This window comes from Bombus bifarius, unplaced genomic scaffold (genome assembly GCF_011952205.1).
Source record: "Bombus bifarius isolate JDL3187 unplaced genomic scaffold, Bbif_JDL3187 scf7180000008062, whole genome shotgun sequence".
Classification (NCBI taxonomy): Eukaryota; Metazoa; Arthropoda; class Insecta; order Hymenoptera; family Apidae; genus Bombus; species Bombus bifarius.
The window spans coordinates 1,096,566-1,112,679 of NW_022884426.1; the positions used below are offsets into that span (position 1 = coordinate 1,096,566).

Here is a 16,114-nt window from a genome sequence, read left to right on the forward strand (position 1 = left end):
CGGCATCGTCGCGGATTCGCGCCTAAAGTTTCTCGATCCAGCAGTTTTATTCGCGCGCGATGTAGAGAACGCGCGGCAATCTTGTTTCGTCGAAAGGCGTATCTTTTAATTTAGCGAGGAGACAGGTTGGCTGGCGAGGGAGGGAAATTTCGAGCAACGAGTCACCATTATCGTCGCCTATGCTTCCCCGAGGCGAGATTTCCGCGCAAGATGCGCGCCATCCTGATTGCATTACACCGTATTAGATTATGCCATACGGTAGTCTTCGAAATGTCAAAATGTAATTACAAGAGGCGCAGATAACAGCGAACTTGGCCGAATACAGCTGGAAACGCGCGTGCGTTGATACAACTATCGCGTTATTAGATCGGTAAAACTGGCCTCCTGCTGGCGTCTTCGGTGAATTATCAACCGAATTGTAATTATCGAGAAGTACGAGCTGCGTCGTCACGTATCAGTCGCGACGTATCGCGCTTTGGGAACATTCGTCCCTCATCTTCGGAGAGTTCGAGTAACGAGGTTACAAGGATCGAGAGATAGGAGGAAGCAGAGGAGGTCGGAGGTTCCTTCCTTGCTTCTGTCGAAAGGATCATATTACTCGACGCGACGCGACGTGGCGAGGGATCTCCTACTGTGTAATTTTCTCGGCCTTGATATTCACGGCTAATAATTGTCGTGGCAATTCCATTGTTAGATCTTCCTGTATATATATATATATATATATATCATATACTATATAGAGAGTGATCCTTGGTACCGTTGCCAAATTTCCAAATGTACCTCGTGTTACCTCGAAATTCCTCTATACCACTAACTGAGACATTCCTTGATGCATCACAACCGCGACACAATAATAACTAAACGTATATACGCGTAATAGCGTAAATGGATACCAGATACTGCTACTAATACGCGGTATATAGATCTTACCATGAACGTTAGGTCGTCCAATAAGTTCTTGCCGCTTATCAGATATTTCTATTTCTTCAGTTTCTTTGAACGCTCGATTACGCTTGATTCGCTACTTTAAATACGTTCTGTGACGATAAACTTCTCGCTTCGTTCGAAGGATCACGATTTCCGTTTATTAAGACGAAGTGCGGAACATGACCGATGTTTAGAATCAAACCGATTCTGCGATACGATTGCGAAAATCTGTTCGATCTAAGCCCATTAGAGACTGATATCGCGTTAGAGAATCAGTTTACCGACGAGATCGTATTATTTCTCAGGTACGTAAGAGCGAAGCTGGCGAGACGCGATATCGTTGTAAGAAGTTCCATATGGACGCGAGTATAGCGTAAACGATAGACCCAGAAACCATTTCTTCCAATCGAATATCCGGGAAGAAACCATTCCATCGAGCCTTGAAATAACAGCTATGTTCGCAGTTGCTTAGAACCGTATAAAGTCGCTTTTACGCTCTTCAACGGCATCCATTGTGTTGGTCCTGTGTAACGTCGAGCTGCATCGCAGAATTTCTAGGAATTCCACACTGACTTCATGCATTTTTATGCGCTCCGATCGGTGTAATTGTCCCCCACCCTGTTGGCCGTGGAAGCAAGCGTATCGTGGCTCGTTCGTTCGCTCGTAACGACTAAGCGACCAGACAAAATGGAAATTCACGGTTTTCAAATAATCGTAGGTTCACGCGTCGGAGATCGAATACTTTATCGGTGGACGTCTCGTTCGATCAATGATACGGCTACGTGTTACACGTACCGGTCACCGATACGAGACACTCTCGGAGGAAAGACACGCGAACGAAACGTGTACTCGCTCGACCAAGTAGCTTGACCAATTTCGTAAATGGCAGCGATTCATGCGTCCAGTCTTAAGTGGCTCTTTTCTTTAATTTTTTCTCTGTCGCGGTAATGGCGCGTCCGTACGACTCGGTGCTTTCTTGCGACGACCATTCAACGGCATTTAAGGGAACTGGCAGCAATAGCCCGGTCGTAATAAACTGTAACCCGGGCGCAAATATCATTAAGTGCCACCTTTAGCATCTTACACCTTTATATAGCGACCCATAGGCATTCTGTCGGCTTTCGTTTTATTTTAAAAGTCAATGCCCTGTCGCGAGCCTTTCCTCTTCCACCGTTACCGTTTTATATGATTTCGCCTCGATCACCGAGACTTTTAATTCAATCTCTATTACATACAGCGACGAAGAAAGCGTACGAACGATATTACAAAATTGTCTGAAACGTCTTGGTGACAGATTCGAGCGCGGACACGGACGGACGGCTTGATGAAAATCGGAATTCTAAAAATGTGTTCGCGGGAAAACAATACGAGATTCCATTAGGCTGTCTGCGGATGGTCCGATTTTCCATTTTCCACGGTGACACGAACATGCTCGGATGACACTCGGAATATCCTGGTGTATTCTCTTTAGACCGTTGCCACGTCGGTTTCCAAGTTATACTTGCAAACTCATTGCACAGGGCGTCGTCGTGCTCCTCGACGTTGGCGTCGGCGTCGGCGTCACCGTTGGATTCGGCGTCGGAGTCAACGTCGGAGTCGGCGTCGACGTAGTCGTTTCTGCTGTTCTACACTGCAGGCGATGTTAATCTACGGAGCTTTGGCTGCGCGCAAGTGAATTTCATAGATTGTACCCGAGGACGATTGCTACGACGCCGGTACATACAATAAAGTTACCCGTTGCAATTACAGGCCGAAACTTTCCTCGGAAACCGAACCTGCTTATTGGAAGACTAACGTAGTTAGCTCTATTCACGGGCGGCTGTTAAGCCACGATAACTACGTTATTACGTGCTGGGAAATGTGAAAGTACGCAGCGCGTGTAAGCGAGACTGTACGCGCGTGTCGAACGTATCGCAGGCAAGTGAGAGAGCTGGCAACCTGTCGTTAATATACGTGATTGAAATTTTTAATTAACAAGGACGAAAATTATTTCGCGGCGAAACGCATCGTAAGCACGGAGAGGCGTCGAAGGATTTCACTTTGCGATTGGGAACGCATCGCGTGATCGCATATCGCGGCATCGCATCGCGCGAAGGAAAACAACGACGCGCGACAACTCCGTGGTCCCGCTGGGCCGGCGTGAAACGACGCTCGCCTAAAGGATTTCTCGTCTCTCGTTCCCGTATCGAAAGAAATTTTCGTGTACCAATAACCTTGATAGGTATCGGAGAAAAAGCGGAACAACCGGCTGGCTGCCTGGCTGTCAGGTTGGTTGGTTGGTTGGTTGGTTGGTTGGCTGGCTACGGCTGGCTACAGCTGGCTGGCTGGTTGGCTGGTTGGATGGTGCTAAGAGCAGCTCGAAACAGATCGGCGGCGCGGCGTTACGGGTCTTCGAATATTAATCCAGTGCCGTTGGAATGCATTATTCTCTTTTTATCCCTGGTACCGCGTTGTGCGTTATTTTTATTTTTAATAAACGTGACCGCCAGAGATTTGCTCACGAGCTATGATGCGGAGAGACATTTTCTTGATTAAAATCATCGATCTCGCTGGGATTACGAACACGTACTTCCGGAAATGAACGCGCGCGTATCCAGTATGCGCGAGTCTAAACGCGTCCTACACGCGTATTTACCTACATTAATTAGCCTTGCGTATCGATTCGAATTGGATAGTCGAGTCACGCGACCGTACGAAAGATTCATTACGCGGGTCTTACGCGGTTGACGCGAAGCTCTGCGCGCATTCTTCGCTGTAAAGGGAGCTGGTTTCGCGTTCGAGAACAATTAGAGTCGGCGGATTAATGGCAGATTATTTCGCAAGACGAGGCGAGGATAAAAGATTTTAATTGTTCGGGTTACATACGGATCGGTTGGTTCGCTTGTAGGAAACAGCAAGAACAAAGCGATTGCGGCGCGCGCTTTGAGGTGAAACGCGCGAGTCGCGAGCATTCATTAAAAACGATGAAAACGGTCGATTTACCGTTCGCTTGTTTTTAATACTTCTTTTGGCTGAGCGGAGAACACCTTTGCGGTCCGGTTTAATATTAATGCGAACGAAATTGAAATACTAATTAGTATTCAGTCGGGGAAGGTGCTTTCCGCGGTCGAGTTTCACCAAGTGACGGTCTCTTAAAACGAGACAGGGCACCGCGCCGTTCGAATGGAAAGGGTGAGAGCGCGAGGGCAAGTTTCGTGTCTGTCGTGTCTGAGGAAACTCAACACTCGCGGGAAATTACTCGTAAAATGGCTGAAGGGAAACGCGAGAATGTTCGTACGTTTTACGACTTCCGAGGATTCATCCGACAATGTCCGTAAACACGTCAGATCACCTTCTATCGGTCTTAGTTCAACGTGTAATCCGAAACGCGGCAAGACGTACGACGACGTGTGTATCGTTCTAAACGGGCCGAGGAGAAGTTGACGCGCGGTGTCGCGTATGTTTACGCGCGCATCTATTCGCCCTACGGTTTTTCTCTCGGTTTACCCAAAAATTTCTATCTTTGTTCTACGCGTTTTACACGCTCGCTGCTTGTCGAGCGTTTCGTCGCGTTTACGGTAACCTCAAGCCGCTTAAACTCCGCTTAGCACCCCCGCGGTTGCGCCGAATCGTTTCGGACTCGTTTGCCCGAAAGTGTGTGATCGTTGGTCGTGATCGCTGATAAATAACGTTCCCTGCACTTTGTTACAGTTTGTCTGCGAGAGCGCCGCGTTTCTTTCGTCTCGTCGCCGTTCCAATCGAATATCGAGCTCGACGTTTCAAAGTAACTACTAAACCGATCGACTAACTCGCAACCACCCCTGTAGATGAGCAACGCGCCATTTAACAGGCAACCTATATACCGCTGTATATTCCGCACGCGCACACGTGAATCGAGCGTAGGCGTACAGACTGACACGCGTACACGTAGTGGACAGCGTGACACGTGTGGTGGCAAAGATAAGCCGGTGAAAATACGCGCAGTCACGTATTTTATGAAATGTACGTAAACGTTTGTCTTCTGTGTGCGCGGTTGGTATACACGCGCACACGCGAACATTACTATGAAAGTTTTAGCGGCATTAGTGCGTCGCGCGTACGATAAACGAATTTTCCGGCGAGATACACCGAAGAAACGGATGAACGATGCTCGACCTAACGGATGCTTCGTACGATAACCTACGTCTGTTTGGACAGGTTGGCAACTTGGACAGTCGTGACGTCTTAAAATTCGAAAGCGACTGGTCGCGTTGTTACCCTTCCGATTTATATACAAACGCAACTGGTCTGCTTTTTCGAAGCCGCGTTCCTCTTCTCGCGCAACAACGAGCGAGTTAAATGCCACGACAGATTACGACGAGATGCTTTTTCGACGATAATCGCATTAACCGTTGGGTTTTACGCTCACGCGAGGATGCGTCGAACTCGGGGCTTTTTTTATACCAATGCTGGGCACAAAGGACGTCCTACATGGAAGGGAAAAGAAAATTCGAAGCTTCGTCGAACGTTATCGGTTCGTCTCTTCAAGTGGCGAGCTTAACAATGAAGCGGCGTTAAAGTTTGCAGATAGCCGGCCATAAGGTAAAACGATATCTATTACACCACAAATAGTTTCTGCGACTAAGTTTTAACTAGCTCTATACTTTCCGATATATACTATTACTTTATCACTGTTCGAGCATTTCTATCGACCGTTATTCCCCAAGTTCTGCCGAGGCTGCTGCTCCGATATAATTTGAACTCGGATATAATGCAGCCTCCGATATATTATCGACGATTACGAGCATTAAGCTCCGAGCTTTTAGATCGCGTCGGTTTTCCGAATCATTTCTTCGACGTTGAAAATGAAAAAAAAAAGGGGGGAAAAAAACGGAAGAAAAGACAAAAGAGAGAAGAAAGGAGAAGAATAAGAGACGGAATGCAAGGTAATTCGAAAAACGATAATAATAATCGAATGGAAACGTTTCTCCAGCGATTTTATTATCGCCGATGAGAATTGAAAAGCATCTGAACGAGTGGAACGTCTGCATAGGAGCGGCAAGCGTGTCGCGAGATTATTTAGCGCGCGATTGTTTGCACGACTAACGTAGAATATTGCCGACTGTGAAACGAGCTCGACTAATGACGCGCCTCAAAACGGCCGAAACATAACGTGATCTTTTTGCAAACATTAACATCGACAATCCGTTAACGCGGCGGGTGGACCGGGGACACCGGTCTTCTAAAATGGATGGCATCCAGATGTAAATTCTCCCCTGATGCATTGCGCCAAAGCATAATTCGATTTAGCCGAAATCCAAAACGGCTATTACATCTGGAAAATCCGTGTAGCTGTACGAGTGCCGATGGAACGCGTGTCATTTCGCTAATTGTACCTAGTGGTTACTGTAAATTATTTAATTGGACAAATCTCATTTTACCGGTCGAACCGTGCGTGCGTGAATCCTGCTGATTCCTATGCTTTTTTCCCGCCACTCCTATTAACAACCGGTTTATGGTATAATTACACGATTGCGTTAAGTTCGTCGAACGCGGCAGCTTGTAGAATCGACCTAGAAAGCCGGCTTATGAGCTCTCTCGTTTCCGGACGTTCCTTGATTATAAAAAGAACGAACGAGCTATTTCAAACGAGCCAGGAATTTATTTTATTTACGATATCGCATGCTACCGTACCTGTAAAAGTTTGCTCGATTTGCATCCTGTATCGCTTTTCCCTCCGATCTACGTATATGCAAGGTGTTCTATTTTCATCGTTTAAAAACACGAATCTATTAAGTTCTCGATCCTTTACTCGTATTTATGCTTACGATACGTTCAACCGTACAGTAGTTCGCGTATTTAAGCGTACAACCTTTTCGTCTATCACTTTACAAGCAGCGAGGTGGAGAGACGAAATCCAAAGTTGAGAACGATCGAATTTCGTAACCGATAACCCGTAGTTCGAAATACGTTGTGCTTCTTCGATAATCGATAAAAGTTAACGCGTATTTGGTGTCCGCGCGTGTATCGCCGTAAAATCGAACGGCGGATCGGTATCCCAACACCTTAAGGTGTATTCGTCGTTGCAAACTGTCGGCTCTGATCTGCGACCATTAGACCGATCGACTAAAGACGCTGCTGTATCGATTATTCTAACGATTATTAAGACAAAGATGTAGCAGCTGGTATACATAGCCAGACAAAATAAAAGAGTAAAAGATAACAGAACACACGCCACAGTGTCCACTTGCTAATCAGAAGTAATCGTTAGAATCCTGTTGCTTAATATAATATTATAATTTTATATTTAGAGAAATGTTTGATCAGTGAGATTTATTAAACGTTATCGCTTGTTGTTGAGACCGTCGAATATATTTAAAATAATGAATTAGTATAGTATAGTATAGCGTATAAGTCGTAAAATAGGATCGCTAATGACTCGTTAATTAGATCGCTGATAATTCGTTGATAACTGATCGACAACTGACCGTAACTCCTCTAATAACTATTTATACCATTTACTATTAAGCATATTGTAACTTTTAGCCTAAATTTTCGATCGAGACATTTCACACTCTAATGAAGACACGCGAGATATGTTGCCCATAGCGTCGCATAAGCGACATTGCAACGCAGGATATTTCGTCCGTAGCGTTGCACAATCGGCGTTGTGGCAGCGAGATATTTCGTTCGTGATGTCGCATAAACGACGTACGTATCTCGAAGTAGCGAGGCATCCCGTTCGTGGTCACGAAACAATTAAATATCGTACATCGATGGAATCGCATTTCGAGTTTTAATACACCGTCGATCAGTTCTTCGACAGGTAGTTAAAATGTACGATTTGCCGATTGCCTAAGAAGACGATAAGTACGCGGGTGACTTTCGCGCGTTAGTTGAATATTCCTTTGTTTCTACAAATCGGTTGGAGCGTGCACGTACGTACGAACGACATATACATACACGCGATCGCTGGTTTCCGCGAACGTGACAATTTCTGTTCGTGGTCGCGTTGTTAATGGCTTATTTGCCTGCGATAAACGTATCGATGGAATAAGAAGGTGTCGCGGTAGTCTCGACGTGTGCAGGAATTTTTCATAGGTCTAGCGACGTCGAGACGTCGGTAGGACGGTTTCTCCGCTTTTGTGGCGCCTTCTAAGTTCTAAACCCTTTTCATTTATCTTCGCCTAGCGCAGCTTAAGCAGCAATTTTGTTGCGCCCTTTGCATATAGTTGTTTCAGCTGCTCCGAGCAATCCCCTTAATGTATACTTTTTCTCACTGTCATAATTGAAGACCTGGAGTGTGGGGTCGAGCACTTTCCACGAATGTTCTTCGCTCGTAAATTTTCCACTCACGGGAGAACGCTCGACGAGAGGCCACATGGCCATCGAATCCAACGGCACATCGTGCATCGAATCCAGCCAGCTTTCGTAACGAAGCGGATCTCTTGTTCCTCGGAGATGCTCCGTATCGTGAACGACACTCTGTTACAGTGCGTTACGCTCGAACGCGATTTGCTCTTTCACGGTTTCCCAGACACGGTTTGTCGATTATACTGCACGGTTTTTACTCTTTCCACGGTTTTTAAAAACCGGATTGTTTACCTTGGCGTAAAACATCTGGTGATTGGCAAATATGACGTTTGCCGCTCCTCTGAACGTATTCGGCCATGCAAGGTGTAGCGTCACAAACGAAACGGAAAAACCGACGGTGAACGCTTATTTTTCTACTAATATTTGCTGGCCATTAACGGAATCCTGGCTTATACAAAATAAAAACAAAATAAATGTTATTTCGTACAAAATAAATGTTATTTCATAAGTTGGGCACGTGGAAAGTCAACTTCGCTCGGTCCACTGGAAAAATTCCACCCCAAGAGTTTTTGGTTATACGTTCGGTTCACGATGGGGGTGGGGGTTGGTAATCGAGATCACGGGAATCTTTCGAAATACGATTTCGGAAGAACGTATCGAAAGCGGAAGTGGGCGCAGGCGCGAACAATATAGTGTCGGTTGCTTCGATCCCGAGGCTCCTCCTCCCCATTACGGTTTTTTTCCTTCTTTGACATCGCGATCAACGTTTAGACTCTTTTCTCGTTTACGGGTCGTCAAGCGATCGAACGTCAGAAAGCGCGAAGCTTCGTGGACCGCGGAACGCTTTTCGACCAACGAGCGGCAAACTCGTGCCGCGATATCGTTTCGGTCTCGAACGATTTCTTCCGAAAATCCCGCTTTTCTCTCTCGCCCTTTATTTTCCCGTGGTCCACGCTGGCCGTTCACTCGCGCTCTACCTCCGCTTCCTGTTCTTCCCTCTTCGGCGACGACGTTCCGCGTGCATCAAAGCTACATAATAAATTGAATATTATATCCAAGGGTGGTGCGTGGTGTGGCGTGGACGGAGCGAGCGAAAGAAGGAGGAAGAGGCGGAGGAAAGAAAGAGCGAAAAGAGGGAAAGAGGAAAGTGGAAAGAGAGAAGAGGGAAGAGGAAAGAAGGGACAGGAGGTCCTGGACCTGCGCTATGCGAGGCAAGCGTTCCGTGACGGAGCGTTCCGACGCTCGACTCGCTCGACGGCTAGCTCGACGCTGTCAGTACACGCGTCTCGACGCCCGGGGATGCGTCCCTTGCCAGAAGCATAGCGTGACGCTTGGTTCAAAGGTTCGAGCTCGATCGGACGAACGCGTTTTACCTTTTCTCGTACACCAGTTAACAAGAAGTGTGTCGTATAGAAAAGAAAACAGATACATATCGATCATCCATCTATGACGCGCCGCGTACATTTACGAATATAATGCTACACCTTTCCCACGAGGTAATGTCAGAACGGCGACGTACATAAGTTTGGAACCAATTGGTTGACCAAGTTGCACGGCTATCGTTAAGCGCGTACGAATCGGTTGGGCCAATAAGGACGAACAAAAGTAGAACGTGAAACGCGAGTGTCCATCGATCGTCAGAATCGTTCGATAGATCACCGTTCGAGGCATTCGATTCGCAAATTCCCAGAGGATTTAGCAGCGTTCGGCTGGTGGTTACCAACGATCACATAGCGTTACGAGCGGTGATTTTCCGCCGGGGCCATACATCAACGTGATATTTTCCAACGGAATTCCCTGGTGAATTCCAAGTGAATTATAAGGATCATAGGTACGCGTGGACGGGCTTCTAGCTGGCCAGAATCGAACGGACGTCGATTAATTTTGCGATAACAATTTGCGAATATAACGGGACGATAATCCGAGCTGGGAAATTCAATTTTCGATATCGGAGAAAAAACTAACGACTACCGTCGATTCCGCGATGTATACCCGAAACGATCGGAAATCGTTGCCGCTCGGCCGATCAACGACGATCGACGGCCACGGGATCCCTCCTAGAGACGAGTAAAAACAACCGGCGATATTCGCATATGACGCGTTTTTATCGAACCGGTCACCGTAGATGGTCATAGCTAATGGCCTTGTCGTTGACTTTGATAAATTCGTCTCCCGAAGGAGATTCATTACGCGGTAATATCGGACGAGTATGAATTTTAATATTGTCCCGAACCTACTCTCGCGTCCGAGCGTTCAATTTGTTTAGCCGCCAAGAATTCGTCTGATTCGTCCGAGCAATCGTTACGTAGAAGCCGAAATTACGTTTCGATATTTACTTGGAACAGGTTTCATGGTCTTTTCGCGAGTAAGATTAATCGATTGGATATGTGCGCGCGAAAGCCAACTTGCCGTAACGATCTCTCGTTACAACGGTAACCGTTCGTCTTCGATGGAACGTCTGTTCGAAGGGAATGGTATAACGATCGTGAGACCCGAAACCCCAAGGACACGTTAATTTCGCGTCTAATCGGTTAATCCTGGATGAGGTAGGTACGATCGTAATCGTCGGTCGGCCAAGGCAGAGGCGAAGTCTTTCGCAAAAACGGATACTCACTGCTTTCAACGGCATCCTAGATAATTAATCTGTTTCTCCGCAGAATAGTCTCGTATTTGCATAGTTACGCGTATGCAAATGATATATGTACCTTTCTGCCATCCTGTTCCAAAATTATTCTTCGGATTGCGAAACGGCGAGAGTAAACGGTCGAGTCGAGTCGAGTCGATGCGATTCAACGATCGCGATCGCGCGAATAAATCTTCCCGAAAGCGTATAATCGCGTACACGGTGAAACTGTGTCGACGGTCGACACAGGATTTCACCGGGAAGACAGGTGGAGAAAGGAGGAAGGGAAAGAAATTAAATCCGCGCGACATTCGTTGAGATACGTTCTCGCAAGGAAAGGGAAACGTTCGTGGAATAAAATTTCCGGTCGTCCGACAACTTTTGCAGGAAAGTACGCGCGCCTCGGTCCTTTCCGTGAATCCGTGATTAAGAAACGATCGGTCTCGGCGCCGATCGATCGCGATAATACGCGTCCTTCTCTTTGATGCGAGTAATTAACGATCAACGAGGATCCTCGATCCTCGATAAAGCTCGGTAATAAAAATTACAAGTTCGCATTTTCCTTGATTATACGATCGTACTTGCAGCAAGAGAACGGAGCAAAGTCGTTCGAGTTGCTTGGCCGTACGAAATTTAAGCCGCGCTTAACGCCGTTTCACCGTAATGAAGACAAAACGAGGATTCCCAATTTTTCGGGATTACTAAATTGCTAAAGAAAGACATCCCCCGGGGAACTCACGCGCGCGGGATAGCCATCGTCGAATCGAGATCAACTTATTTCCAGTACAATGCCAAGCGAGCCATTAAGGTTTTTTCCTTCCTTCGTATCCTTCGTGCGAGCGAGCGCTCGCAAAGACATTTCCGACCATTTCGCCGACGAGGCTTTTAAATCGATCATAACGTTTGCACGATTCTTTTCTCAACGGACTATGTTTGCGGACAAACAGCTCATCATGGTAAACACACGGAAGACGCTCGGAAATGGAATTTTGCTTCGAAAAGTGAAATCTCTTTCGCCCGGATCCTTGTATTATCAATCTGTTCGAAGAAGCTTTTAACGACGACGAAAATCGAATTTTCTTCTGCTTCGTGTACCTTCGTACAAACGTTCGATTCTATCAAGTGACTAGCTGGAATCGATGCTTGGAAATTAGTATCTCGCGGGTAAATACAGCGATATCATCGGCGTGCTTATCTCGTCCAATTAAAAATCGTTTCTCGCCGAATTAAAATCGTTTCTCGTCCATCGTCCGGTCTTCTACGCGACGTTTGTTAATTCCGCTAGGAAATCGTCGGATTCGCCGTCTCGTTGCTACGCATAGATTCAGACGCGCATTCTCGCGAAATACCGCGTGTAGAATTTTCCTTTGCCGCGGATATCCCCGAGGATCGGGAACGAAGGTCTCTGCTGGATTTTCATCGAACCGGCGGATCTTTCGCCCGCTTCGCTGAAAGCATCGATCACGCGTCACCGAGATAAAACAAAGAACGTATAATCTGACATCGGTTCGAACGAAAAAGATACGACAGGCTGTGTCGATGTGTAAAGGTGCGGGCGTGCGAGAGTCGTTGTTTACCGTGAAAAGAAACAAGAACCGTATCGCGGTAGAATAGGTGGGCCGCCGGTGGTACACGCGACAGAAAAGGAGAAACTTTTCATTTAGTCCTGCCGTAAATAAGAAGGGGCGGTCGTGCCGTTCGCACTCATACCATGTGTATACGAATTTTTCGTCGGACGGTGGTAAATTCTGCTCGCACGCCGGCTGAAATCTGTGCTCGTAAATGGTCGAAATAGTTATTTACGGGATAGCGTGGAAAAGATAATTGCGTCCTGCCTTGGACAGAGAAGAAATCGAGGATGTACGAGTAATACCCTGATACCGTTTCCCCGATTTCTTCTCCACCAAATGTGCATTACGTGAAATTGCGCGAACTTGCAGCTCGTACCATCGCCTGACAAATGTATCGATTGAAAAATGGGAAGAATGAAAGGAATAATAAAAAAAAAGAAAAGAAAAATAAACAGGAGGCCGGTGTACGAAGAAAAGAAACAAGTAGTAAAAGGAGTTTGGGGTAAAGAACGGGGCAATGGGTACGAGTTAGGCGAAACAGAGAAAGCAGAGATTGGAGAGAGGGAAAGATAGATAGAGAGAAAGATAGTCATTATTATTGTTCAGGTTTCTTTTTCTTCCACTTTCAGAATGAGGGTGGCACGGCTATTACTGTGCTACGTACTTCTCGAAGACTACAGTACCAATCTCGGCGGGGCTGCAATTACTAGCGACGCCGCGCGCCAGGACGCCTCTGCGACGAATCCTACGCTACCAGGTATATATTTGTCGGTATATGCTCGTTCCCGTATATCGAAAAGCATTGTTTTCTTTTTCGAACGCGTGCCACCGACTGACAGAAAACCGACAGAAAGCCGACAGAAAACCGACAGAGAACCGAACGAATCTTGGCGTTGATGCCGCGGATATAGCACGGTGCACGCGACGCGACGTCTTCAACGCGGCTCGCCTTCGTTCCCGACGTTAATTACGAGGCCGGAAACGAATCAACTTTCGCCTCTGCGTGGTTACGCAGTGACCGTAATCGTCCTGACGATTAAGCTCGAGAACGTCCTTGAAAACTTTTTCATCTCGATTTCCTGCTCCGCGGAGCGGTACGGCGTTTACGCCGTACGGAGCGCGAAATTAATTTTGCGCCCCTAACGGATCGAAACGAATTACAACTATTACGGCAGGTAACAACGAGCGAAACTGTACAAACGATTTCGCGGCTCTGGCTCGCGTGTACATCGGTGATAACTAACTTGGACCAAATTCCCAAAGCCGATGACTCTGTCGTCCGACCGCGTATTATTCCCGAGAGTCTCGTCGTTTCCACGACGCCTCTCTCATCCGCTCCAATATTTTTTTTTCTCTTTCTTCCTGTTTTTTTTGTCCTTGTTTCCTTTGTCTCCTCTTGTCCCCCCCTCCCCCTTTCTCTTCTCTCCTTCTCTTTTTTCGAATTCAGGACGGTGACAGAGGTGCTCGAACTCGTCGAACTACGCACGTCAAAGGGTTTAATTACTGCGGTGACTTCGCGTGGACAGTGCCCAGTTCGAATCACCTAATCGCGGTTTTCATCGGTAGCTTCTGTGTCGTTCTATCGCATTCGTTCTGTGCCGCGTAGCTTTTATTTCCGTGCACGAAAAGACGCATCAGGATTTTTGCCATGAAAAACCCGGTTACGTGCATCGTTATCAGCCACGCTCGTTCTCGGCTCGTACTTTACATGGCTAATCGTCGACTATATACGCAAATATATTCGCAAGCGTGGAAATGAACGCGTATTTTTGGCAAATGTGTCTCTTCTTCCGCCGGGATATAACGCTGTAGCAGGTTTACTCCTATCGTTAGATAACAAAGAGAACAGTGGATCTATAGAGCTTCAAAGCGGAGAAATCAAAGTATACGTGGTGAAATCTCGTTACCAAGAACGAATGAATTCGCGAGAAACAACATCGAAGAATAGATGAATTCCCAGTGGAAGAATGACTCGTCCCCTGCTATGCAGATTTCGTGGATTCGACGTTCGGATACATCTGTATTAGTAGCTTCGCGATGATGGCCGTCGATGGTTATCCGATCTTTTGTTTCCCGGAAATCGTTTGTTCGCGACAGAAATTATACAGAGTGTAGCAATCTTTCTAAACGAGTCTTCGGGTTATTTTATGGATATGAATAAAAACGAACGTTACACGAACGTAAGTTTGTTTAAAGCTCTATTAACTCTCGCCTGGCGGAAACTTGCCCGTCGTTGTTACGAGTCTCGAACGTTTTACAGCGAAGAGTCCGACAAAAAGAATCTTTTCCTCCGTGTGGTACTAAAATTCGCTTGAAACTTGAAATTATTTATATCGTTTGATATTTGAATAATAACTCGTTGATGAAGTTTGGAAAGTAATAAACGTGAAATACCGGTATGTGCCACATGCAATTCAGCTTTCATCGTTTGAACGTTAAAAGATGACAATAAAAATAGGAAATACGAATCGCATCATGACTTGTAGTTACTATATTATTAAAAAAAAAAATAGAATAGATTTCATAGATATTTAATTGATGCAACCAATTAGCTTCGTTAACTGTCACTCTTCCATTTCGGCTGCATCTCAAAATTCCTATCGATGCGAAACTGACGATGATAAATAATTCGCTTTACTACTCTGCGAATTTAATTTCGATCCTTTATCTCGATAAACCAATCAACCGTTTTATCGATTCAATATGACCATTAATATTTATTAGAATTGTTCATAAACAAAAGTTCGACGATGTAAGTACTTAAACTCGCACTATATCGGACAGCAAAGCATTATTCTCTCCGCGTTTGTGTATTTTTATTGCTATTTTCAATGAAAGCTTCAATAGCTCAGGAATTTCAATAGCTGAGAATGTAACGCAACGTGTAAAATTTATTCGTTTCGATACAAAACGACAGACTTTGAAAGTTCGTCTTAAAATACACGTGAAATATATTATCTTCTTATCGTTGCTACGAGTTGCAAATTTGCCGTAAATATAAAAAAAAACCGGTTAATAATCGAATCAGATAAAGGATCCTATCGATGGTACTACGAGTTAACGCGTTTTAAATAAATGGCAAATAAATGGTAAATAGTTTAGAAGACATTAGAGGAGATAAATTATCACCTCGCTGATATCTGTTATAAAACAAATAAAAAATGGCACCTATTGGTATCTATGGGAACCGAAGGATTAAACGACCTATCTTCGTGTAACGTTTGTTCGTTGTTTATGCTCGTAAAACATCCTGACAAAGTTTGACCAGAAAAACCTACAACTATACCCTGTACATAAATACTATATATTTTGCATACACGTATACCGTGTGCATTATATATACAGAATGTTCACGATATATCGGGGTGGCGTTTTTCTCGAAAACGGCTTTCGAAAAAACACGACGGCGGGAAAATTTTTAATGTCCTTTATCGCGAATATGATAGCGTACGGGAATTTGTCATATCCGCAGTATTGACCTTGAGGGTCACAATACGCTACGTGTTTGAATTCTTCTCGATGCAGGTTTTTGTACGATATAAACAAATTTATAGCATTCCATTTAGAAAAACTAAAGTTCGTCATCAACGTTCACCCGAATAACACGGTACAACACATATGAAAAATTGGCGTACGCTATCACACGTTCGCCGTAAAAAGCATTAAAACCTCTGTCATTTTTCCCTAAAAACTTACCATTTTCGAGAAAAACGCTGGTCGA

The 16,114-nt window shown here is 45.5% G+C and overlaps 1 protein-coding gene across 4 annotated transcripts in view; it reads left to right on the forward strand.

The window, feature by feature from the left end:
- The first annotated feature begins 5,466 nt into the window (after positions 1-5,466).
- Positions 5,467-16,114, forward strand: part of LOC117208408 (lachesin-like) — a 39,529-nt gene continuing 28,881 nt past the window's right edge. For 2 of the 4 annotated variants that reach the window (XM_033449593.1, XM_033449597.1), the window contains exons 1-2: positions 9,454-9,695; positions 13,023-13,150. In XM_033449593.1, the coding sequence (XP_033305484.1) occupies positions 13,024-13,150 (127 nt within the window). In that variant the 5' untranslated portion in view covers positions 9,454-9,695; position 13,023. Of the gene's footprint in view, positions 5,488-9,453; positions 9,696-9,736; positions 10,031-13,022; positions 13,151-16,114 lie in introns of those variants that run through there. The other 2 variants (XM_033449596.1, XM_033449594.1) reach the window with 2 other exon arrangements.